Source organism: Prionailurus viverrinus, chromosome A3 (assembly GCF_022837055.1).
Source record: "Prionailurus viverrinus isolate Anna chromosome A3, UM_Priviv_1.0, whole genome shotgun sequence".
Taxonomy (NCBI): domain Eukaryota; kingdom Metazoa; phylum Chordata; class Mammalia; order Carnivora; family Felidae; genus Prionailurus; species Prionailurus viverrinus.
In genome coordinates this window covers 22,248,855-22,274,575 of record NC_062563.1, presented here as the reverse complement: position 1 = coordinate 22,274,575, position 25,721 = coordinate 22,248,855, and the positions used below count along the sequence as shown (strand labels likewise).

The window sequence follows — 25,721 nt, the reverse complement described above, 5'->3', positions numbered from 1 at the left end:
TTGGAATCCTTCCAGAACTTTCTCTACAGCTCTATAGCACGTGCTCTCATAGACACACTTACGCACATGCTAGTTTCCTTCACAGAAATCATTGCACATACGTGTGCTATGTGTGCGTGGTGAGCACAGGCTCATTTACTCTTCCCACTGACCCCACGACTTTGGTAGCGTTATTGTCCTCATTTTCCAATTGTGGAAACTGAGGTCGCGAGAGGCCCAGAGGACGTTCTGCGCTGGCAGCTTCCTCTCTTCACAGCGCATCTCCTCAGGCCACACTGAGCTCTCGTTCTGTTTGATCAGCTGCACGGCTGTCCACTCCATGAACAGACCATCGTTTCTTTATCCAGCCCCTCTCTCCCGAGCACGCAGGTCATTTCCGGTTTTCCACGGAGAGTGCTAAGCAGAGGAGGCCCCCGCTCTCTGTGCGGTTTACAGGGACGCCTCTGGCTACAGGGAGGAGGGTGCACGGAGGGCCAGACTCCTGCATCCGGGCCCAGGCAGACGGGTGCCTGGCTGAGGGAATGGAGAGAGGGTTGGGGGAGGCATACATGTGAGGAAGATTTGGGGAGGTGGGAGAGCCAGAGCGGAGACGGTGACAGGTGACACGGGGCTGGGGCTACAGCCTTGAGGGGAGACGCCAAGTCAGCCTGGGGCCCCTGGGGCATGAAGGGCTGGGGCGGAGAGGGGCAAGCATTGCAGGCCTGCTTCCCGGCACCTCCCGTGCATAAGCCCTCAGTCTGGAGACTGTGGTCAGGAGGCTGAGGTTAGGAGCGGCTCCCCAGAGGAAAGGGGCCTCCTTCCTCTGGGAACCTCAGGCACCCCCCAGTACAGAGGCCTCGCCACTTCCCCTTGGCCCCACAAGGGTCTATCTGTATCTCAGAGTGTCCAAGTGGCGGAAGAGATGTGGGGTTGGCTCCTCTCGAATGGGCAACTCATGGTGACTTGGCGTTTGGGCCCCAGAACCAAAAGGCCCTGAGACAGCATCCTGCCTCAAGAAAGGAGCCCCGGGGGTCTGGGAGGGTGGTGTCTCCTGAGGTCACATAGCCCCCGGCAGCAGCCCTGCAGGGGACTAGACCCCACCCTAAATGTGCCTGTCCTTCCTTGAGCACATTCTGCTTTGTTGAAGCCAGAAACCTCTGGCTTTCTCTGGGAATGGAGCTGCCTTATCTGCTCGTGCCCCATCCACCAAGGGCATCTGACTATTCCACGTGAGAGAGGTCCCGAGGGCAAGGAGGTAGGGCCACGAGATCCCCCAGTAGACCCCATGAGCAAGCCCCTGATCCCTGCCTGTCCAGTGTGGTTCCCTGTCCCCTTTCCCCCTCGCCGTGTGACCTCAGATACGTTCCTCAATTTCTCTGTGCCTCAGTTTCTTCCTCGGTAAAATAGGAAAACTATTAGTATCTGCCTTCTAGATTATGAGGATTTCATGAATGAATATTTGCAAACTGCTTGGAGCAGGGTCTGTCTAAGGTCCAGGCCCTGGGAGTGTTTGAATATCCGGGAACAACACTTGGTCTCCACAACATGACGTGACAGGAACAAAGCAGGATGCAAACCATGTCTATGCTCATTTAGTCTTTTGTCTATTCTGCACATATTTCCAGAACAATTAGTAGGTACCAGGTCTGTCCTGGCCACGGGGCAGGTGCAGATGGATATGACCCAGTCCTGCCCGCAGGGAGCTTAGACAAGGGCACTAGATGGAGCCCAATTTTGTTTACAGTCATACATTCCCATGATGCCTGAAGGAAACACAGTGTCACGCCCAGGCGATTGTGTTCTAGGGGCAAGGCTGGCAAAGTGCCGCTCTGTCCTGAGCATGTGCTATGTGCTTTCCTCACTGACTCTCTCAAGAGCCCTGTCATGTGGGCACCGTTTTACTGCCTGACTGCCAGAGGAGGAGACTGAGGCCCCGGTCCCATGCTGGGATGGTAGGGCTGGGATTCAAACACTCTAGTACTCTAGCTCTTAACCTCCACACGCCTGCCTGTCCACAAACACGTGTTACTTGTATAATCAGATTTAACCACAAAGACCAACAAAACAAATAGAACAGAAACTCCACAAACCAACAAACATTGCAAGCAGAGGCCAGGCCACCGTAGCTGGTTTTGAGGCCCTCTTGTACTTTTTCTCCTGCCCTGGGAGGAGTGGTCTTGGTCAGTATAAGAGATTGGGACCAGGAGCTGTCTTTTCTTCTCCTTGTACCCTCCCAAGAGGGCACGTGCATTTTCTTGGTGCCAGGAGAGTGCTGGCCCTGGTCTAGGCCTGGCTCTCCCTCTTCCTCCACAGCACATTGACCACTCTTTCTCCTGTCCTTGATTACCTCCAGGGACAGGGGGCTCACCCTTCACCATTTAGTTCATTCTGAAGAAAGTTCAGCCTCCTAGAAAGTGCTCTATTTAAAAAAAAAAAATATTAAAAAAAAATTTTTTTTTTTCAACGTTTATTTATTTTTGGGACAGAGAGAGTCAGAGCATGAACGGGGGAGGGGCAGAGAGAGAGGGAGACACAGAATCGGAAACAGGCTCCAGGCTCTGAGCCATCAGCCCAGAGCCTGACGCGGGGCTCAAACTCACGGACCGCGAGATCGTGACCTGGCTGAAGTCAGACACTTAACCGACTGCGCCACCCAGGCGCCCCCCAAAAAAAATATTTTTAAAAAATATATTTTTATAATTTTTATATCCCCTGAAAGTCCCACAAACAAATGTCCTCTGACACAGGCCTGGCCAGGTCATCTCTGTGTCCCTCTGTAGACTAGCATAGCCCCTGCTGCTCAGTCAGCGCTGTGAATGCTATATCAGGGAGCCATTGGGTAGGGAGTGCAGTGGGCGGGGCCCGGCCTCCAGCAAGCCCGGGCTGTGGGTAACTGGGTCAGTGGGGCCCACGGGACACCAGCTCTATGAGTGCTGATGTGACCGAAGTGGACTGGGTTGCCATAGAAATTGGTCTTCTTTGTCCCCAGGCCTGTTGGCCTGTCCCTCAGGAGGCCCAGGTGATCCCTTGGGCTATTGAGCAGATCTCCTCAGGGCCTCCCCAGCCTCACATTCTCTGATCTGGATGTCCCCCTCTGATCTGGTGGCCACGCCCACCTCGTGTGGCCAGTCAGCCCAAGGCCCAGGGGGTGCAGGAGCTGGCTGAGGTTCACACAGGGAGGAGAGCGTTCAGAGCTGGGCTTGTTCAGGGCCAGCCGTCTTGCCTAAGGCCTCGGCCAGTCAAGGAGAGCACTTTTCCCCATCCATGGGTTCCCAGAGGAAATTCTGGACTGATTGCAGGGACTGCCGCATTCCCTGGAGAATATTCAGAACCCACCTTGTCGGTGTGTCCAGAATCGCACGATGTCGGTAAGAGCTGATGTGGCAGGGTGACCTGCTATGTCCCCGGCAGGAGCATTCGGTTGCCACGGAGCTGGATGACCCCATTGTTTCCAGATGAAGAAACAGGGCCCAGAGAGGTTAAGTCACTTGCCTGAGGTCACACGGCGGATTAGGGGCAAAGGTGGGATCTGAGTCTGGGCAGTCTGGCTCCAGAGCCCATCCTTAACCACCGTGCCAAACCCTGCCCTTCTCATGCTCATAAGATGCTTTGGGAAGGCCGAAGGCTGTTTCAGGTCTGGGAAGTCCTTAACGTTGGAACTTTCAGTCAGAGCCTGATAAATTAAGACCCAAGAGCCAGAGCCGTGGTGATTTCTCTTTCTAATCGTGTCCTCCCAACAGCCCTGAAAAGTCTGCTTTATCCCTGTTTTGCAGATGAAGACGCTGAGGCCCAAAGAGGGGAAGTGAGTTGCTTAGGGTCACATAGCGGGGAGAAGTGGAGCAGAGCCTCTCGTCCGAGCCCCCTGACTCCACACCTGGTGTTCGTGCTGAGACCTCAGGCTGCCTCCCAGATCCTCTGGGACAGCCCCTGCCTTCCACCGGGTGAGGCGGTGACCCACCAGGGCTGCCAAGGTGAGGGAGGAGGGGGGCGTGGGCACGATGGGTGGGAAGACCAGGCTCACTGGGAGCTGAGGCCGGCCAGGATCTGTGTGTTGGGAGGTAGGAGGCAAAAGAGGGTGGCGGGGCTGTGGGCATCATTGGGAAGTTTTCAACTTGTTTTTTTTTTTCTGGATACCATGTTATCAAGGAGAGGTACAAAAGCCAGGAGGACTTAGGCCAGAAAGGATTTAGAGAAAACTTCCCAAGGGGGGTGACTTTTAAGCTGAGGACTGAAGGAGGCCTGAGTTATTCTGGTGAAGTGGTCAGGGAAGAGCATCCAGGCAGAGGAAACAGCATGTGTGCAAAGGCCCTGTGGCTGGGTTGAGCTCCCAGACATCTCTCCTTCCAGCCTCCTGCTATATCTCTGCCTTGGTTGTATATCTTAGCACCTTCCTGTCTGCTGTTAGACAATTTTAGTCAGTCATGTATTTGCTCAGCAGACCCTCGGTGAGCCCTCTCCTATGTGCTGTGTGCCTCGGATATAGACATGACTCAGATTGTCCCTGCCCATGACAGACAGAAACTGACTCAGGGGAAGGTGGGGAGGTTAGGGCTTCTGATTATAAGTCATTTCTTCGCTGCTTGGCCTCATACCAAGGAAGCCGTTTATGGGTTTCGTCATCATTCCCATTTTACAGATTTAGAAACTGAGGCTCTGAAAGTCTAACTTACCCAAAGAGGCTAGTACCCTTCTTTGGGCCTCAGTTTCCTCATCATGGGTGAGGGTAGATGCTGTCTAAAGGGCCTAGGCCCAGCAGCCCTGCCTGCCCCCAGAGCCCTTCACCTCCAGGGTGCTTTCTCATCCCCAGCCAGGACCATGGGCAGCAACAAGAGCAAGCCCAAGGATGCCAGCCAACGGCGCCGCAGCCTGGAGCCTGCTGAGAACACCCACGGTGGTGGTGGGGGTGCCTTCCCCACCTCACAGACACCCAGCAAGCCAGCCTCCGCTGATGGCCACCGAGGCCCCAGTACGGCCTTCCCCTCTGCCGCTGCTGAGCCCAAGCTGTTCGGGGGCTTCAACTCCTCGGACACAGTCACCTCCCCGCAGAGGGCGGGGCCGCTGGCGGGTCAGTGGGCCTGGGAGTGTGGGTGCCTGCTGGCCGGGCCTCTCACCGTCGGGGCAGAGGCTGTGGGTTTCTCGGGTTTGGGGACTGTAGGGAGTTTCCTGGAGGCTGTGGGTGGGGAAGGGCTTTATAAACCGGAAAGTGTGGTGCACATCCCATTGCCTTTGAGGGTGAATCCAATGCAGAGTATAAAGGGGTCTAGAGATGTGGGACTGTAGGCGGGAACGGAGGCCAGAGAGCCAGGGGGCTGTTTGCCCAGGACAGTACAGGGACCAGGTCTGAGGCTTTGTTTTTGACTCTGGTGGGCCCAGAGATGGGTCAGGACAGGAGGTCTTGGGTGGCAGAGGGGGCAAGGGCAGGTTAGGAGGGACAAAGGGAGCTCTGGTCCTCAGGCGCCCAGCCCAATGCCAAGATGCACCCCTGCGCCCTCTGCTGGCCTTTTTGGGGTATGGCAGCTCCAGGCAAGCGATGCTTAAGAGAGAGATGCCTGTATGGTCCCAGACACACACACACACACACACACACACACACACACACACACACACACAAGACATTCACATAAATACTTGCATTCTTACCTTGACATACTCAGAGCCACACACAGCCAGCAACTCACTCCAGGATATCTGTGCAGACACTTAAACAGGCTGAGTTAGAGACACCATCAGAGATACTTGAAGATACTGTGCACATAAAGACACACGCAGGGACACGTGGACGTGCGCAGACACACACCTAACATAGATGCACACAAATGGAAACACACATACACAAATAACCTCAGCATCCCGGATTAAGACACACACACACATGCAGTCCGAAGCCCCTCAAAGACACACACGGGAAACACACACATGCTGGGCTAGGAGTGTCATCACAGATACCCACAGGCTCACAGATGCACAAATGCACAGACACGCAGTGAGGACATGCAGGGACACTCATGGATGCCGTGGACACCTGCCCAAGTGAGACAGACCCACAAAAGGGCCCGTTCATTTTTGGTGTCCCTCCTGTGTGCTGGGCTCTTCTGGGGCTGGGGACACAATGGTATGTAGAAGAGACAAACCCGATGGAGGAGAACAGAACAAGGCATGTAAACTGGGTAGGGTGTTAGAAGGTGGTGCCGCTCTGAAGGAACAAAAAGGGTAGACAGGGGCTCTTGGGGGGATGTGCGGGGTGAAGGTAGTGGTTCAAACGGGGGACAGAGAGGACCTCTAATGAGGGGACACCACCTGGAGCCGAGATCTCCCCAGACACATAGAAGCACCAAGAATCACACAGAGAGAAGCCGAGCAGCCCAGCCGGGTGCAGTTTCCCTCATTCACTGGTTCATTTACCCACGGTTGCTTCCTGAGCACCTACTGTGTGCCAGGCTCTGGGAACAACACAAAGATGTCTGCTTTGGGGGCCTCTGGGGCTACAGGGAAGATGGGCACTGGACAGAAGCCAGCCCTCAGAATCACCTAGAGACCGGTGGGCACATTCATATGTGGAGAGACGCACGTGCCTCCTACACGCCCTCGCAGGGGCTCCCAGACGCACGCACGCAGTGGACACGCTGCAGGCCCACCCCCCTCTAAAGGTGACCGCGTCTCCGGGCTGGGCCCAGATGGTTGTGGGAAACCAACCTCCATCCCGCCCAGGGCCCTCCTGTTCACCCCTCTTTCAGGCTGTGGCCCTGGCCATTCTGACACGTCCCACCCCTCTCTGCAGGTGGAGTGACCACCTTTGTGGCCCTCTATGACTATGAGTCTCGGACAGAGACTGACCTGTCCTTCAAGAAAGGGGAGCGGCTCCAGATTGTCAACAACACGTGAGTGACCCCCTTCCCCATCATCCCTTGGGGCCCTGTCCCTGGGACCTGGTCTTGGGCCAGAGCCACTTCTGAGCGCCCCAGAGCCAGGGGCAGTGCGATGGGCAGCAGGCATGGCTAGTGTCAAGGCCAGACGAGGTCCAGGGAACTGTCCTGGAGCTATGGGAGAGGAGACAGGTAGTGGTCAGGGCTCTGGGAGGGCTCCCAGGGCAGGGATCTGGGCTCAGTAACTCCATAGAGCACAGCGTCCCAGACCTCACAGAGAGCATATGATCAGGGCACGACCCAGGACTGCAGAAAACAGGGCCTAAAGCTGGAGGCTGGACCCACAGAGGTGCCCTCTTGAGGGACCTGGGGCTGGAGGGCCTGGGGCAGCCGGCTGAGCCAGAATGTCTAGCTGCACGGGGAGAGGCCCAAATAGGGAGAGGCAGGGGACCCGTACCGGGCACTCAGTGTGAGAGGGTTATGACTGGGCATGGGATGAGACGGTGGAGTGGGGTATGGATGTCTGTTTCACCTCCAGAGGTCCCAGCCTTGGAGGGGGGCATCCTAGGGCCAAGCTGGCTCTGGGGCCCCTGTGGGCAGGGGAACAGGAGCAGGAGCAGGTGGGGAATGAACTAGTGAGGGGTCGGAGGGGCTGTAACCATGAGGTGGGGGGGTGGGGTTCTTCTCCTCTTTCCTGCTCTCCTTTCCCCGTCAGGAGTACACCGGGGGTGGGCGCAGGTTTTGGGCCATATGCCCAGGGGTGAGGGGTGGGGAGCTTCACAGGGGGGCAGGAGGTTGCTCCTTCAGGCACTGCCGACAAAGGGCGGGGCAGAGCTCAGCACCTGCTGCACTCCTGCCCTCGACGGGGCCTGCTGTGCCCCCATCCTCAGTGGAACCCCCCACCCCGATTCCCGGCTCATGCTTGCTCCCTCCAGCCCTCCCTCAGCTCTCCCTCTCTCTGCTTCTCTCTCGCTGGCCCTTAGGAGGAAGGTGGACGTCAGGTGTGTACTCACTTCGTAGGTGGCGGGCTGGGTGGGGGGCGCTTCGCTGGTGGAGGGGGGCGGGGCTGCTGTCTGCATGTGCTTCCTCTGCATGTCCCTGCCTGTGGTCTCTGGCTCCCTTGGCTGTCCCCGTCCAGCTTTCCCAGCTTATGCCCTACCCCCAACCGGTGTGACCAGGTCCTGACCTTAACCCTGGGCCGAGACTGGGGAGGGTCCTACCATCCCGCTCTCACTCACCGTCCTGCCTCCTCCCCACCCACCTTCTTGCTAACCTGCCCGCCCTCCATCCTGACCGGTTAGCCCACACTGAGTGCCAGCTGCATGCAGGGTCCAGTGCCGCCCGGTGAGGCCTGGGTGGAGAAGGGGCCTTCCTGGAGCCAGGGGCGGGGCAGGGGGCGGGGCGCAACTCCAGTCCTGGCCAAGTGACAGGCAGAGGGCAGGGCCAGGGTCCGCTCAGGCATTTGGTCCCTGCAGTGTGCTCCCCTCTGGTGGTGACCACGGGGACTGGAAGCTTCAGGCAGGTCCTCCGAGGAAGAACAGTGATACTGTGTAGCAGTTGGAAGTGGCCGGGAGGCAATCCCTCTCAGAGGGGCGGCTGACAGGAGGGTGCGGGGCTGGACGCCCTCAGGGCTGTGGGAAGGCAAGAAGGTGCTGGAAGATAGAGTAGAATTGGTCCCTGAGAGGCCTCAAAGGCCCGGCTAGGGAGGTTGGACATCACCATCTCCAGGGGTGTCGTGCCTGTTCATGCCTCCCTACCCTTGTGCATGCTGTTCCCTCTGCCTGAAACACCTTTCTCCCGTCTCTGCCTGGCAAACTCCTATTTGCCCTTCAAGATCCAGCTCAGGACTGCCTTCTCTGTGAGGCACGAGGGAAAAGAGGGGCCAGGTGCTGTGCCAGGCGTTCTTACCCATGTCCTTGTATTTACTCCTCCATGCAATCCTGCCGGGGCCGTAGTGACGGGGGAGGGGCTGTCTCCCTTTTGCAAATGAGGAAACTGAGGCTCAGAGACGTGAAGGCTCTTGACCAAGGTCACACAGCTACCGGGTAGCAAAACCAGGATCAGAGCTCGGGCAGCGGCACTCTCCCCTCCTCGCGCCGCTCTCCCTGGGGGTGGAGGGGCCTCTCCCAACCTTTCCCCCCCTTGCGTGTCAGAGTCCTAGTGCGCCCCAGTCCCCGTGTGGCTCCAGCTGTTTGCCTCTGCCTCCCCCAGACCAGACCTGCTCGCAGGTCTGCCGCCTTCGTGGGTCCCCACATCACCTGTTGCTCGGCATGGCGGGGGTGCCTTGCTGGTGTCACTGAGCAAGCTGAACCAGCAGTAATCAAACAGCCATGGTTCACCGTGCTCTGTGTGCGAGCCTGGTCTCGTGGGAGCGCTTTAAGTGGCGTCGTTTTATTTACACGTCACCGTCAACCGCAGCCCTGGGAAGTAGAAACTCTTCTTGGCTTTATTTTGCACTTGAGGAACCTGAGGCCCCGAGAGGCAGAGTGAGTTGCCCCAGGTCACACAGCTAGTGGTGGCAGAGGGGTGGGGGTGGGGGGGCAGGCCCTCCCACCCACGGCCCTTGCAGGAGGACTCAGTAGGGTGCAGGCGAGCCAGGAGGAGGGAAGGGCCCGCGCAGGGGAGGACGCATCAGGTTGGTGGCTTTGAAGTACCAGGGAGAATCTCAACCAGTGATGGGAAGGGCACCTCAGGCTGGGGCCACAGCTTGAGCCGAGGTGTGGTGGCAAGGAAGGCTCTGGAAACTTTGGTTCTGCCTCTTTCACCTCCAGCCAGAGGGCGGCCCTCACCCTTTCCTTTGTCTGGCCCCTCCCCTCCCTTCCTCCTGCCTTCCAACATAGGCTTGGGGGTGTCGGGCCAGGCCTGTCCTTGGATGGCAGTGAGGCGCTGTGACTGGAGGCGGGGCACCAGGAACCCTTCCCGCATCGCGACGCTCGGCCACCCCTTTGCCTGAGAAGTCGGGTGGCGGTGGAGTCGGGGCTGGTACTAGAGGAAGGGGAGGGATAAGGGGGTTGGTGACAGATGGGCCACCTAAATTGGAGGTGTTCAGGTCTCATAGCCGCCCAGGGACAACCTCGCGTGTCTTCTCCCGTTATCGCTCAGTGCCCACGATTGTTCACTCCTCCGGCCCTGCCCCCCTGGGCCTGTAAGAATGAGGGACTTGCTGGGCTGGGTGTCAGGATGGGGAGAGCTTTAGAGCAAGCCTGGCTCTTGACGGGGTTTGGCCGGGGCTTGCCGGGTCAGGGGCCTCACAGCAGCAGGGTCTGGAGATGCTGCTCCTGGACCTTCAGACCACGTGGCCCCCGGGGCCCAGAACCCTGTGTGCTGTGTGGCCCTGGGTCCGAGGAAGCCCAGTGGGGTCTGAGGTCTGACTGGCCCAAGCCCTCAGCCCTGGTGTCTGAGTCTCTAGGTGTCGGGGCCCTTCTGGGTGGGCCCTGTCCTGGCCTCACCCTGCCCTCTCCCCACTGGGCGTGTGCCCAGGCCTCAGGGTGCCCTGGCTTGTCTGCAGTCCCCAAAGTGCCTATCTGACCAGTCTCGATGGTCCCAGTGAGTTAAATATAAGTGTCCAAACCAGAATTCTTCCCAGGTTGAGGCTGCCTTACTCCTGATCACATGCCGGCTTGGCCAGCTCAAGGCTTAGGGTCCCAAGAAGAGGATCCTGAGGCTCAGAGAAGCGAGGTCAGTTGTCTGATGTCACACAGCTAGTGAATGGGATGTAACACTGCAGCTGGAGGACCCCTTCCTGGTTCAATGCTTTTCCTCTGGCCGCACGTGGGAAGATGAGGGGTGGGGCAGGGGACGTGTGTAATTCCCTCGCTTCCTTTCCTTCTTCCTATCCATCTGATAAGGACCAGGCCCCCAGGGAAGGTGCTAGATGTAGTAAATCTACTCAGCCAGATAGATGACTTCCAAGTCTGGGCGGAGGCTGGTGTCCGAAGCTGTGGGGACTTTCGTGGGGCCAGCCCCCAACCCAGGCAGCTACCCAAGGCAGGTTTGAGCCTCCCAGACCACTGACATAGGAAAATGGGGCTTGATATCAACATTTCTCAGGTGGACCTGGATGGTGATCACAGTAATCATCTCCGTTGACCCTAAGCCCGGCTTGTTGCTGACTGCTTTATACACTTTGCCTGCAAGGGAGAGTCTGTGACTGTAATAGATGAGGCAATTTTCATGTATTTATTTATTTGTTTGTTTGCTTATGTGAGGAAATTAAGACCCAGAGAAGGTAGGGTGCTTGCCCAAAGTCACACAGCAAATCGTTATTGCAGACTGAGACTGAGCTCCTTCGGTTTTTGTTTTCATTTTATTCAATTAATTTATTTAGCTGCTTTGGTTTTTAAAAACATTTTGGATAGTGGGGAGGGGTGCCACAGAGATGCAGATTTAGTTGTTTTTCCTTTTTAAGCCAAATCGAGAAGCTAACAGCTCATGCACATTGAGCCCCTATTGTGTGCCAGGCCCTGTGCTGGTATTTTACATCCTTGGGTGGAGGCATGAGTATCCCCATCCTACAGATGAGGAAACTGAGGCAAGGCCAAGGTCACAGAGCCTGCAAGTGGTGAGCTGGATGGTGCCCAGAGTGGTCTGACTCTGGAGCTCCAGCTCTGAGATGCCCCTCAAGCTGGGACCAGGTCAGAGTTGGGCCTTGGGTCTGTTGTGAGATGGCGGTGACCCTCATCCCTGCCTTGTGAACTAAATGAAACCCCAAACCTGGACTGGAAACCCCGAACTCACATACGGGCTGATGTCAGGAAGCTGGGAGATCTGCTGGCTGAAGTCTGGGTAATGTCAGCTAGGCTGACCCCCCCACTTGATTCTGGGTCCTGCTCGGCTGGCCTCTGGGCACATGCTCCTTGCCAGCCTTCCACTCTGAGTGCATGGATAGGGGCTCCCTAGAGGCCGGCCAGTTTGCAGACTTTGGCTTTGTCAATCTGTCTCGTTTTGTAGCCTCTGACCCAGACCTTGGCTCAGTTCCCTGCCCCCTGTCCTACTGCCTCCTCCTCTGTCTTCCCCTGGCTTTCCTGAGGGCCTCTGAGTCTCTGGACTCCAGGAGGGGTCCAGGAGGGCCTTCTGTGTCTGGCTGTGGACATGTGGACCCTGGTTCTCAGCCTTGCCCTGCCATCGATTTGCTGTGTGTCTTTTGGCAAATAACTGCCCCTCTCTGTACCTTATTTTCCCATTGGTGAAATGAAGGCTTTGACTGGAAGATTTCAGCTGTTTCTTGTGACTGGAGCTCTTGCTCTGCAGCTTTGGGCAAGTCTCTGCCCATCTCTATGCCTCAGAAAGTGCTAGGTTACTCCAGCCTGGGTGCTGTGTGGCCTTGGGCTGCTCCCTTGACATCTCTGAGCCACAGATTCCTCATCTGGGGGCTGAGGCCTGCCTTCCCTACAGGGTGGCCTTGAGGATCAAATGGGACAGACAAATGTGGACACCCCTGGGTGTTAGCACAACAGGGGGTTGGATGGTGGCCCTACGCTTCCAAGGCCCTTCCTTGAGTTTTGCCTTTGCCCCCTTACTCCCGAGCCCTCCCTCTCGAGCAGAGACCCCCATGTGAGCTCGTGCCTCTGCCTGAGTGTTGGTGCAGCAGTTGCACGGCTGAGTGGGTCCCTCAGCCCCAGTCATGCTCCCTTTGCTGTCCAGAGGGCACCCTGTACCCTCTGGTTCAGCCTCAACCCACCCCACTGAGCTCCCAGGTCTGGGTGCTCACCTGTATTCTGACCAGTCTTTGGAGAGCTCTCGCAACCTACTTTCTCCTTACCTCAACTTCTCTATCTTCAAAATGGGCTGAAAAGTATGGGTCAGAGGCAGCTCAGAAGCAGGAGCCAGCGATCTGGGTTCAAGTCCATACTGTGCAACTGTGGGCAAGGCTTTTTTCTCTGGGCCCTGGCAATGAGGAAGGGGGAGCCCATCCTGCTTGCTGTGTGTCTTCTAAGGGTCATGGTCATGGTGAGGTCCAAAGGCAGCCTTGGAGAGAGAAGCTCAGCAAGGTCTCGAGCCCCACCATACCCCGTAGGGGAAGATTCCTTCTGGTCTGGGAGTCAGGAGCCTGGGCCTGGCTGTGTGACCTTGAGCAGAGGCCTTCGCTTCTCTGGCCTGTCTTTCCATCTGCACGGTGGGAATGGAAGGGGGCTGGACCCTATTTCTCAGGCAGCCTTTCCCATCGGCCTCCCCTCACTCCCCCTGGACCCCTCCCCATCTCCTTTGGTTGCTTTGGATGTGAGGCCTCTGTGGCTGCCCCGCCTTGTCCCTGGTCCCCCGCACCGCCTGCTGTCCTGCTCTCCTCCTCGCTCTTTCTGCCTCTCTCTCTCACCACCCCCATCTCTGCCTCTTCTTTCCTGTTGAGCTCTCGCTTTCTCCTCTCTTCTCTGTGTCTCTGGACCCCCGCTCCAGCCAGACCTGGTTCACATTCAGATGGCTGCAAAGGTACTTCGCCCCCTCCCCACTCCCACCCAGGCCCAGGGGACCCGACCGTGCAGGGAGCTCCTCTGTCCCCGTCCCCATCTCCTCCTCACGGGGCAGTTAGTGTAGAAGTGCCCTGGGCATTGGGGCTCTGCCGCCTCAGCCCCTCTGACATGACTCTGTGTGACTCTGGGCAAGTCCCAGCTCCCTCTGGCCTCAGTTTCCCCCGTATGTGGGTAGGCTACAGGAGGAAACCCGTCGTTTTCAGCCAAGGAGCCCCTTAGGTATGACCGGTGATATGTGACAAAGGCAAGCATTGCTCTAGTTTGCAGGGTTAGTGCCTGGATGGTCACCAAGCCCCCAAAGGGGGCCACCCCCTACCTCCAGCCTGGCCTCACCAGCTTCCAAATCTCAGGGCTTTGGGATGGCTTTGATGATCTGACCTGACATCTATCTTAGGCAGGAATCATCTCTCCTGGTACAACTTGCTTGCTCCCCAGAGACAGGGAGCTCCCTCCCTCGTTCCCAAGACAGCTCTTGGCATCTTGAGATGGCTTTGTCTCTATGAAGGGAAGCAGATTACTCCCTATTCCAGGACTCTGCCCCTGTGAATTTGGGCCTCAGGCTGACCAAGGTCAGTCCTGTCACAGTCCTGGACAAAGTGCGTCTGAGTCAGCTTGGGCCAAGAGGCATCTGGGCCGGGGAGAGAGAAGTCCAGGCCGGCTTGGCCTGGCAGCACGGAAACTCAGGCTGGTCCCATGGCTGCCGGTGCCTCACTTGGCCTTGGGGACCCCAGCACAGCACCTGTGAAGACTGCAGCCTTGGGGCCCACCACTGATGGCTCCTTCTCTTTTGCTCCTTCCCTCTCCCCCTCCTTAGAGAGGGTGACTGGTGGCTGGCCCACTCACTCAGCACAGGACAGACGGGCTACATCCCCAGCAACTATGTGGCGCCCTCTGACTCTATCCAGGCCGAAGAGTGAGTATGGACTCTGGCCTCCTGCCTGCCAGGAGCTGGTTGGGAGCTTCTCTCCTGGGCTGGAGTGGGTGGTCTGGCTGCCAACGGCCCCGGCCGCATCCTAGAGAGAGGCACTATGGGTGGCCGGAAGCCTGGCTCACTGACCCCACCCTCCTTCCTCCTGTCCCAGGTGGTACTTTGGCAAGATCACCAGACGGGAGTCAGAGAGGTTACTGCTCAATGCGGAAAACCCAAGAGGGACCTTCCTAGTGCGAGAAAGCGAGACCACGAAAGGTAGGACCACTCCCGCTGGCCGATGGGAACTGTCTTTTGTGCGTTGTTTGAGCTGCGTATCGTAGAGCGAATAGGAGTTTGGTACCCGGTGTCGGGTGGGAAGGGCCCTCCAGGTGGAGGAAGTGGTAAGATCAAAGGCAGGGAGGTACATCTGAGGACAGCTGAGTTATCTGGGGTGGCCAGAGGTGCAGCAGAAGGTTTCACCTAGCCTCTCTGGCCTCAGGTTCCTCGGATGAGGTATGGGCACAGGCTGTCAGGAGGCCCGAGGGTCACACAGTAAAAGACTTGTTCCCAGGATGGGTGCTAATGAAGTAGGCCCCTCTTCTCCATCTCCAGGGGCTTCTAGAGATGTCCCTCCCCAGCAGTCCAGGCCCCTGGGCCTCTTCTGTCCCTCCCCCAGCCAGAGAACACAGATCACCCCTTTTCTCTCTAGCCCCTCTGCCAGTGGGTGGCAGGCAACCCATCACCATGGAAATGAAGCCGGGCCACGTCCCGTGGGCCTGGGGCTCAGCGAGAGATGGGAAGCAGAGCATCCGTGTCATGTGTGTGCATTTATGAGCAGTTGTGTGGCCGGGCACGCCATGCGTGGGTCTAGGCATGTGTGTGCATGTGGGGGTGCAATTGTCTGGGTCCTCCTGGGTGGGAGTGGGTAGTTGTAGGATTGTCTTTGTGCCTGGGGGGCCTGGGCCGTGTGTCCCTGCGTGAGCAGGAGGCCACCTGGCATGGGCATGCCTGCATGTGCGCACATGTGGTCAGGGCTGGCTTCAGACTCGGGCCGCTGGCATCCATGTGTACGTGGCCTGGGCCATCTGTTAGTCATGGTTGCCTATTGCAGGCTTTAGAGACCTGGTTACAGTCCTCTGTGCCTGACTTGCTGGGTGACCTGAGGCCAGCTGCTTTCCCTCTCTGGGTCTCCTTTTCCCCTTCTTGACACTGGAGATTGTAACCCCCACCTGAGGACTATCCAGAGAGCCCATGGGCTGTGGGGGCTGGGGTTCTAGCATGATGGCTCCTACCTTCTGAAAAGGGCTTTCTCTGGCTATTGGAGCCTCTACCCCAGGCCTCTCTTGGGCTCAGGTTAACAAAGGCTCCTAGCCAGGCCTGCTAGGCAGGAGGAAACTTTTCCAGCCAAAAACTTTTCCAGGCTTAAGAGAGGCAGGGAGGAGGCCACCAGGGCTGGCCCATCTTTGCCTTGTCAGCCTGTAGGCCACACCCAGCACATGGCCTCCTTCCCATGACTGCTGCAACCTTAGCCAGCCACCCGCTCCTGCCTGATCGTGGAGTCTTCAGGAAGGTGTGGGGCATAGAGAGTGCCCTTGTGAGAGAGGAAGCAGTTAAGCCAGGGACACACAGCCACGAGACCATTCCTGGCTCCTAGCAAACATTCGCTGAGCACCTACTATGTGCCAGGCCCTCTTATATGTGGTCTCCAATCTTCCCAGCATCTCTGGGAGTAGCCCCATTGTGCAGAGGACGAAACTGAGGCCCAGAGACTGGCCCAAGCGACTTACTTGTCCAGGTCACACAGTTGGGATATACACTCAGGCCTGGGAGATCTTGCCCCGGCTGAGGGTGCCTGGGGAGGTTCTCTGATCAGGTTTTCCTTTGCTCACTTGGCCCTGCCTTGGTGGCTGCCTGAGGGCTGGGTGCTCAGAGACAGGGCGGACTGGACCTGTCTGTGCCCCGGGCTGGGGCTGCGCCTGCGCCTCTGGCCTCCCTGTCTACCTGTGTTGGGCAGGCACAGAACTGCACTTAGCGCTGTGGCCTGGGGGCGGGGTGGGCTGGGCCAGGGGCTCATGGCTCCTCTCTGACCCTGCCTTGCAGGCGCCTACTGCCTCTCCGTGTCCGATTTCGACAACGCCAAGGGCCTCAATGTGAAGCATTACAAGATCCGCAAGCTGGACAGCGGTGGCTTCTACATCACCTCCCGCACCCAGTTCAACAGTCTGCAGCAGCTGGTGGCCTACTACTCCAGTGAGGGCGGGGCAGAGTGGGCGCTGGGCCTGGGGCTCAGCCCTCCTCCGAGGACCCTTTGGAGGGGGCTTTGGGGCCAACAAGGGCTGGGGCTTATGTTATCCTGAGAGTGTGGGGTCTTGCTCCCCTCCCTCCTTCTTCCTCCTGCCCCTCCTTCCTTTCTTCTCTCTCCCTTCCCCCTCCTCTCTCCCTCCCCCTCTTTTTCCTCCTCTTTCCTCCCCATCCCCTCCCCCCACCATGCCCACCCTCCTCTTTCTCCTTCTCCGCAGCTGGCTAGGGAGGAGGGCTGCCTGGAGGGGAGCAGGGAAGGGAGGGGGCTTAGGCCGGTGTCGTTTGTTTCTGCAGCCCTAGGACCGGTCTGAACCGGTTACTGGGAGAGGAGGGGGCGGCCAGACCGACTGCAGCAGAGGGAGAGAGAGCAGCAGGGCAGGCAGAGGGAGCGAGGGCTCCCGGTACACACCGGGGCTCAGGTTGTGGGTGTGGGCGTGTGTGCATTATCCGGACACTTCAGGGCTTCCCCCGGGGCAATGGGGTCTGTGTGTACTCGTGTGGGCGGGTCTCTGTGGGTGCCTGTGTGCATGTGGCCGTGGCCGTGGCGTCTGTGTGCAGGTGTGGCCTAGCGTGAGAGTGCCAGCAACTCCCCATCCTGTGCCACCTCCTTCTCTGTCAGCTGGGCCCCCCGACACCCTCTACCATCTGCCACCCCTCTGTCCCCTTGGCCACCATCGTAGGGTTCATTCTGAACACTGCTCCCCCACATTAAAACCCTCCAGAGATTACCTTGGAATCTCAGGATAAAGATCCCCACGTGGCCTCCGAGGCCTTGGCTGCTGTAAACCTTGCCGGCCTCCCTGCCTTACCCGGGGCCCCCTTTCCCCGTTCATTCCCCTGCAGCCCCTCTGGCCTCCTTTCAGTTCCTACAACCCAGAGGCTTGTTCCTCTCTCAGGGCCCTTTGCCCCTGCAAAGTGGTCTCAGTCCACCACTCACTCCCCTGCAGATCCAAGCTCAGGCACCACTTCCTCTGAGAAGCCTTCCAAGACTCCACCCAGCCCACCTGCTGTTGCACATACTGCTCTCCTGTGTCATGCTCATGGTCCTGGGAGGTGATTAGGGGAAGTTGGGCTCCCCCTGCGCTGTGAGCTCCCTGAGGGCAGGATTCCACTGGACTTGTCCCGCACTGCATCCTTGGGACCCACCTGGGTGGCTGCCCTTTCAGGTCCGATGAACGTATGAATGAATAACTCAGCGAGCAGATGCGCGAGTCAGTGTGGGCCTGTGTGGGATGAGGCTGTGTAACGCACAGGTGTGGATGCCTGGCCTCGAGGGCATCCCGTGTGTCCCTTGTGCATGCCACGTGTATGTCTACACACACACACCGTGGGACAGGGAGGCCCCAGGGCAGACACCCTGCTGAACCCTACCTCCCCGCCTCTGTCCTCAGAACATGCCGACGGCCTCTGCCACCGCCTCACCACCGTGTGCCCCACGTCCAAGCCACAGACTCAGGGCCTGGCCAAAGACGCCTGGGAGATCCCCCGGGAGTCCCTGCGGCTGGAGGTCAAGCTGGGCCAGGGCTGTTTCGGAGAGGTGTGGATGGGTAAGGCCTCGCCCCTGCCCCCTCAGAGGGAATCACCGTCCCTTGTGGGGCTTTGGTGTCCGCACTCGAGAGCCGGGCAAATGTCCATCCCCTGGGACAGCTCCAGGCCCCATTGCCCTCCCCCTCCCACACCCTTTACCTCCGCGAGTCACAGTCACCTCTGCTGAAGAGTGGGCTCTGTTTTCAGTGTGGAGCCCCCCTCAGCACCACACACCTCTATAGACCCTGGCGTCGTTTGGCCAAGGGCTGCTCAGGGCTGGGCATCCTGATTCCCCGAAGACCCACCGCGCAGTCTGGGACAGGTGGCTCGGCTCGGAGCCTCGGTCTTCCTCGGGGTGCAAGGAGGGTGGGGAAGATAGGAACCACCTGCGGGGTGTGAGAGACTGCTGGCCCGGCATGCGTCCACGCATTAGCGCTTCGCCGTGGGAAGAGAAGCCTCAACTCGCACAGGGGGTGCTTGGCAGTGCAGTCTGGCATGTTCTGGGCCTGTTAACAGTCTCCCGTCTGACCCTGGAGTAAAGGCAAAACTATCCTTGAAAACAAACACCGAGCAGCCCTGAAAAAAACCCAGGCCGCCTTCTGCTGACGCGGAGGAATCAGGGCGGTTGGCGTGAGGCAGGCATGACAGTTGTGAGCTGGTGGCTTCTGCAGGGGACTCGCCGCGTGCCGTCGTGTAAGCCGAGTATTCACCTGGCATCAGCGTCTCCACTCTCCTCCCTTCAGGGGAGAGCAGAGAGGCTTCCTGGGTGGAAGGCCCTGTAGGCACCAAGGCCTGGAGGCTGGAGGTCAGGCCAAGTCAGGAAAGGTGTTGGGCTGGGGACAGGGGCGAGGGATGAGAAGCCATTTCCTAAGCACAGCCACAAAAGGAGCACACGAGCAAAGCCTGGAGAAATCCCTGGCATCAGCTGCTCTGGTGGCTGCAGAACTCATTCCTGGCTTGGGTGTGTGGTAACGAGCAGCGGCTGCCCCGGGTAGACTCATGGAGTGCCAGGTACAGGTCCCCAGACCTGTGCCGCGAGGGCCTCGGGAAAAGGCCTGGGCCCCAGCCCTCAGATGGGGGCCCAGGGACTGGGAGGAATGGACCTAGGGCCACTCAGCAAAGGCCCTTGGGTCCAGCTGGGACAAGAACTCAGATTCAACACACTGGTCTAGAGTACAGCTTCCCCAAGGCCTCACGGTTTGAAAACCAGACAATAATAAAATGACAGCTGCAGCTAAGTGAGCCCTCATAGTGGGCTTGGCCTAGCGCCTCAGATCTCATTTAATTCTATAGGTGGGGACACTGAGGCTCAGAAAGGGGCTGGACCTTGGCGGAGCTTGTCATATGGCTGGGGAGGCCAGAGCTGAAACTGGTACCCGGGCAGGCAGATCCTGGGTCCCAGTGGTACAGGAATAGGGGGCCTTCACTGAGGCAGCCTTTACCCCTACCCATACAGGGACCTGGAACGGAACCACCAGGGTGGCCATCAAAACCCTGAAGCCAGGCACAATGTCTCCAGAGGCCTTTCTGCAGGAGGCCCAGGTCATGAAGAAACTAAGGCACGAGAAATTGGTGCAGCTGTATGCCGTGGTGTCTGAGGAGCCCATCTACATTGTCACGGAGTACATGAGCAAGGGTGAGGCCTGAGCGACCGGCACGGAGATGTGTGACAGTCCCTTGCTAGGCAGGAGGGGACACACTTCACTTCCCCCCAGATGTAGGGTGTTTATTTTATTTTATTTTATTTTATTTTATTTTATTTTATTTTATTTTATTTTATTTTATTATTTTATTTTATTATTATTTTTTAATTTTTTTTAATGTGTATTTATTTTTGAGAGAGAGAGCGAGCGCGTGAGCAGGGAAAGGGCAGAGCGAGAGGGAGACACAGAATCCGAAGCAGGCTCCAGGCTCCGAGCTGTCAGCACAGAGCCCGACGGGGGGCTCGAACTCACAAACTGTGAGATCACGACCTGAGCCGAAGTCGGGTGCTCAACTGACTGAGCCACCCAGGCACCCCTTATTTTTTTTATTTTTTAGAGAGTGTGAGCTGGGGAAAGAGGCAGAGGGAGAGAGAGAGAGAGAGAATCTTAGGCTCCATGCTCAGCATGGAGCTCGATCCCACGACCCTGGGATCATGACCTGAGCTGAAATCAAGAGTCTGATGCTCAACTGACTGAGCCCCCCCATGTGACCCCTAGAGTGTACATTTTATTTTTATTTAAATAATTTTTTTTAACGTTTATTTTTTGAGAGAGACCGAGTGTGAGCGGGGGAGGGGGAGAGAGAGAGGGAGACACAGAATCCGAAACAGGCTCGAGGCTCCTAGCTGTCAGCACAGAGCCTGACGCGGGGCTCAAACCCATGACCATGAGATAGTGACCTGAGCCGAAGTCGATCGCTTAACCGACTGAGCCACCCAGGCGTCCCTAGAGTGCACATTTTAAAAGGTGGAATGGCATAGAACCAACTTGTCGTGTCAATGGAAAGTCAAACCAAAGGTGGCCTTTCTCATTTTGTTTTTAATAATTTCCCACAATGCATCTTGGCTCCCCAGTTTGCTGGTTTTCCAAAGCCATTTGCCATTATGTGGCTGAAAGAAAAGTCCCCCAACCCTCCAAGCGGAGCCGCTTCTAGGTCGAGCCCCTGGCTTGACCTTTACCTAAGTTTTAAATTAATTAAATGTTTCAAAATTCCGCTTTTGGGAGGTATAATTTACAAACGATAAAATACACCATGCTAAGTGTCCAGTTCTGTGAGTTTTAACAAATGGACATGGTGTACCCCTTACCACACTCAAGATGCAGGAGATCTCCATCACCCCGGAAAGCTCCCTTATTTTCCTTTGCAGACGGTACCCTCCAGCCCTAAACCCAGGCAATAACTGATATGCCTTCTGTCATCATAGCTGTGTTTATTCTAGAGGTTCACATATTTTATCTTCTACATCCAAGCATCTCCCTTATCACCCGTGTCACTAGTTTGTTCCTTTTTTTATTGCCGGGTAGTGGTAGTGCGGTACAGGGATGGGCCACGGCTTCTGTTCTCCTGGAGGTGGACATTTGGCTGTTTCCCGTCCTGCTTCGCCTTCTGAGTGACAAATGCTGAGTGAGGCTTTGTTCAGAGATGGGTTCACGTGAAATCTGCTGTGCCGCTTGAATCAGGGCTGGCCGGCCCAGGTGGGCAGGATGTGTGGGGATCTCTGCTTCCTGGCTCAGGGAAGACAGGGCTGCTTTCTCTCTGTCCAGGGAGTTTGCTGGACTTTCTCAAGGGGGAGACAGGCAAGTACCTGCGGCTGCCACAGCTGGTGGACATGGCTGCTCAGGTGAGTCAGCCCCGCCCACCTCCCATGGCCTTGGCCCTAGAGCACTCAGACCCACTTAGCTCAGCCCCCTCCAGGCAGCTTGCCTTGACTGCCGCCCACACTCTCTGATCGCACCACATTTAATACGGGGACCACTTATATGTGCTGTGAGTGGTGGCTCTGGGCAGAGCTTGAAAGAACCCTTAGCTGGGCGTCAGGAGTCAGTGATGCCTGTGGGGCCTCACACCTCAGTTTTCTTCTCTGTAAAGGTTGTTCGGTCACTCAACAAACCTGCATCGGTACTTGCTTGCTGTAGGTGGTGCTCAACAATCATTTCCTCATTAATCCTTATCACAATCAGGGGAGGTAGGGATGGCCCTTATTCCATTTGACACATGAGAAAACTGAGGTTCGGAGGGGACTCGGGACAGCAGGCAGGACCTGGCACTCATCTGTATCTGTGGGGCACCTGGGGCCTGCCTCTTCATCGTCACCCTCCTTCCTGGGCGGTGTCTTGTCTTGTGCTTCCCCTTTGCCCTCGCCCTTTGTTCCGCGTTCCCTCTTCCCGCTGAACTCTGGTCCTGCTTTTGTGCCAACGGTGTTTGTTGTAAGCTGACTTCGCTTGCCTGAGGGCTGGCAAGGGCAGGGCATTTGGCTCCCCACCCTGGGCACGTGACTCGTGACCTGGAAGGGGGCACGGGGTGGTCCCTGAGCCGGGTTCCCTGGGTTCTGCCTGCAGATCGCCTCGGGCATGGCCTACGTGGAGCGGATGAACTACGTGCACCGGGACCTCCGCGCCGCCAACATTCTGGTTGGAGAGAACCTCGTGTGCAAAGTGGCCGACTTCGGGCTGGCTCGGCTCATCGAAGACAATGAATACACCGCCCGGCAAGGTGGGCAGGGCCTGGGTCGGTGCCAGAGGGCCCTCTGCAGGCACCGTCATGACGTTCTGCTGAGCCTCCCCTGAACTTTCTCCCTCCCGCAGGTGCCAAATTCCCCATCAAGTGGACAGCTCCAGAAGCGGCCCTGTACGGCCGGTTCACCATCAAGTCAGATGTGTGGTCCTTTGGGATCCTGCTGACGGAGCTCACAACAAAGGGACGGGTGCCCTACCCTGGTAAGAGGGCTCCTCGTGGCCCATCTTTGTTCCCTGAACCCCTCTGCTCTGGTGACCTGGGGCAAGCCATACCCCTTCCCAGGCCTCAGTTTCCTCATCTGTAGAACAAAGAGGTTGAGCATCTGATCTTAGAATCTCTCTGGTCAGGGCTCTCAGTCCCTGGGAGGCGACCTACCCATGGTCACACCCGCTCTGTCCTAGGCTGGAGGCACTCTCGGTTGTCCTCCTCACATCTTCCCCCCGCCCCACTTTCCTCACCTGAGCCAGCCTCCTCATACCTCCTTCTACCCACAGGGATGGTCAACCGTGAGGTGCTGGACCAGGTGGAGCGGGGCTACCGGATGCCCTGCCCGCCTGAGTGTCCCGAGTCCCTGCATGACCTCATGTGCCAGTGCTGGCGGAAGGAACCGGAGGAGCGGCCCACCTTCGAGTACCTGCAGGCCTTCCTAGAGGACTACTTCACGTCCACCGAGCCCCAGTACCAGCCTGGAGAGAACCTATAGGGAGCGAGCACACTACAGGGCCAGACTGGCCTCTTGGCTTGGATCCTGGGCTGGGTGGCCCCTGATGGAGGGTCTTGCCTCCCTCTGCCTGCCCGCATCGATCCCCTCTGTGGGGCTGAATTGCCAGTGATGAGGCCCCTCCCTCTTTTGTGGCATGGAAGGGCTTGGGGCCTGGGGCAGCCTTGAGGACAGGGTTTAAGGCTGGCACAGTGACTGCGTCCCGGCACCTGCTCCAGCCATATGCGTCCTCCCTGCCTTCCCTCCTGGAGCTCTGTGTATCTCAGCAGGAGGAGCCGGGAAGAAGGACGGACTGAGGGCACCCTTTGTCAGCCTCAGTCTGCTCCTCACGTTGACTCCTTAACACTTCCACGTCGCCCCACGTCTGCCTCCAGAGCTGGCCGAAGAGCCTTTCCAAAGAGGAGTGATGGGCGCCTGGCCCTCGGCCTGCCCACCACCCTGCCCTTTGCCGTCCATTTCTGAAACACCTGTTGGTGGAAGCTGCTGGGTCCAGACCCCTCTGCCGTGGCTCCCAGGCTGGGCAGCTGAGGCTGAGCTTGACTTGATGATGGTGGGTGGGGTGGGCACCCCCCTCCAATCCTGTTCTTAGACCCAAGGGACCCTTCGAGATCACCAGTTTCATGCCCTCGTAGCACCCGTGGGGAGACAGTCCAGAGAGGGGATGTGACTTGCCCACGACCACAGAACAGTTCAGGGTTGAGGTGGGTTTGGAACCCGGTGCTCCCTCTGTCTTCCTCAGGAACCAACAAGATTGTCCTTGGAGGCACCATGGACAGACTGGGGCAGCCCAGGGGACCAGGGGCCTGAGGCTGAGTTAGAGATAACAGAGCCTTGCTGCCGCTGCCTGACTGGCAGGACTGTTGGTGGAGGGAGGGAGTGGAGACGGGCGTAGGGCGCAGCTGAATGAGGGGTGACCATGCCAGTGTCGGGGAGTAGATGTCGATCAGAGTGGGAGTGTTTTTTTCATCCTTGGAGCTAGCCAGCCGTGAAAGAGTGAGCTCCCAGGCTCCGGAGGCAATCAAACCGAAGTACAAGATCCACGTGGTTGGGTGGTCCTGGCCTCAGGAGGGAACCCCAGTTTCTCCTTCCCCCGTTTGTCCTGTGTCATTTCAATGCCTGGCCCCTGCTCCCCTCCCCCAGTTAGCACCCCTTAACCCATGAGTAGGAGAGGAGTTCCTATGCTGGGGGGTGGTGGGTGTCGAGTTCAAGTGTCCACTGCCATGCACCAGGCCTGGCTTTGTGACCTCGGGTGGCCCCCTCCTTCCTGTCTGGGCTGCAGCGTCTGCCTCCATGTGTGGCCGTGGCCTCTGCGACTTCTCTGCTCCAGACCCTGTGGCCTGGCGTAACCTTGGTGAGCCCAGCCTGGGGCGTCAGGAGACTCTGGCCCTCACTCTAATGTTTGGCCTTAGGGTATGTGGCGACTCCTCCCTGGGCCTCAGGTACCCCATCTTAAAAGGGGTGGCCGACAGTTTGTGGGCATCTTGCCAGGGCCCCTATGTGTGTGTGTGTGTGTGTGTGTGTGTGTGTGTGTGTTATGTGTGTGCACGTGTGTGTCCATATTTAACATGTAAAAATGCTCCCCCGCTCTGTTCCCCAGACATGTTGTACATTTCACTCACAGCCCCCCATCACAGCAATAACATTCCCGCTGCCAGGGGCTCTCGAGCCAGCCGGGCCCTGCCAGCGGGAAAGGAGGCCAAGCGGTGCCTGCCTATGAAATTTCAACTTTTCCTTTCATACATGTTTATTACGCAAGTCTGCCGTCCGTCCCGGTCAAATCTGGGCTTGCTTACCCCGGCGCACTCTCAAGTCCCCTTACGGCTGCCTGGGGCCCTTTGTATGAGGTGTCCTAATACTGTTCTGTTTTGTTTTTTTTTTTTTTTAAATAAACAGTGTTTTGTAGATTTCAGATGACTATGCAGAGGCCTAGGGGACCCCCGGCTCTGGGCAGGGCCTGGGGGTCCCGAATTCCACGGCCCAGGCTTGGGGGGAGGGGGGGGTCCAGAATTGGTTGTAAATACTTTGCATATTGTCTGATTAAACACAAACAGACCTCAAAGTGTGGCCTGTGGTTTACTGGGCATCCACTGTGTGCTGGAGAATGAGAGGGGTGAACTGTGAGGGCAGACTGTAGTCAGAGGGGCCTTTATTCGGGCCGCACTGGTGGCCAGCGGGCTTCAGGCCAGGGGGAGACATGATCAGATTGGAGACAGCCACTTGGGCATGTGGCCGTGTGTGCACCAGCACCTCTGTTTGGGGAGTGGGCACATTTGTCAGGAGTTCTGCTTGTGTCTGAGATGCACCGGGGGAAGCCAGGACTCCCGAAGTGTGAGCAGTTCAGGACGCCGATGCCCCAGGGGGAGGGTGGCAGTGGACAGTCTGGGGGCCAGGTGGGGCTGTTGGGCCTGGGTGTGGTTGCAAATGTGCTCAAGGGGAGATGTGGCCGTGTGTATGCTGTGTTGTTTCCCAGGAGCGCTGGGCTGGGCTGGGGCTCTATCCACAAAAGTCCTGGGCACTCTAGGGAAAAATCCAAAGACCTTTCCTCTCCTCCCTTTTTCCCCACCACTAAAGGGACACAACCGGGCAGTTCATTTGCAACAGTCTTTACGAAGAAATTTATTTTACATCACATGGCACATGCATCTGTGTGTCACCTCTGGCCATCGTAATAGTCTAATTAAAAACAAATTTCAAGATGAGGACATTTCTCTCTGCAGTAGTATTTCCACAAG

General features: G+C 57.6%; 1 protein-coding gene across 1 annotated transcript in view; it reads left to right on the top strand.

Annotated features, from left to right (window-relative positions):
• SRC (SRC proto-oncogene, non-receptor tyrosine kinase) overlaps nucleotides 1-25,048 on the top strand; it is a 51,217-nt gene extending 26,169 nt beyond the window's left edge. The window contains exons 3-14 of the mRNA XM_047853035.1: nucleotides 3,753-3,950; nucleotides 4,787-5,044; nucleotides 6,758-6,857; nucleotides 14,124-14,222; nucleotides 14,392-14,495; nucleotides 16,320-16,469; nucleotides 17,912-18,067; nucleotides 19,504-19,683; nucleotides 21,296-21,372; nucleotides 22,091-22,244; nucleotides 22,337-22,468; nucleotides 22,763-25,048. Of these exons, the coding sequence (XP_047708991.1) occupies nucleotides 4,795-5,044; nucleotides 6,758-6,857; nucleotides 14,124-14,222; nucleotides 14,392-14,495; nucleotides 16,320-16,469; nucleotides 17,912-18,067; nucleotides 19,504-19,683; nucleotides 21,296-21,372; nucleotides 22,091-22,244; nucleotides 22,337-22,468; nucleotides 22,763-22,971 (1,611 nt within the window). The 5' untranslated portion in view covers nucleotides 3,753-3,950; nucleotides 4,787-4,794 and the 3' untranslated portion in view covers nucleotides 22,972-25,048. The remainder of the gene's footprint in view (nucleotides 1-3,752; nucleotides 3,951-4,786; nucleotides 5,045-6,757; nucleotides 6,858-14,123; nucleotides 14,223-14,391; nucleotides 14,496-16,319; nucleotides 16,470-17,911; nucleotides 18,068-19,503; nucleotides 19,684-21,295; nucleotides 21,373-22,090; nucleotides 22,245-22,336; nucleotides 22,469-22,762) is intronic.
• The last annotated feature ends 673 nt before the right edge of the window (nucleotides 25,049-25,721 follow it).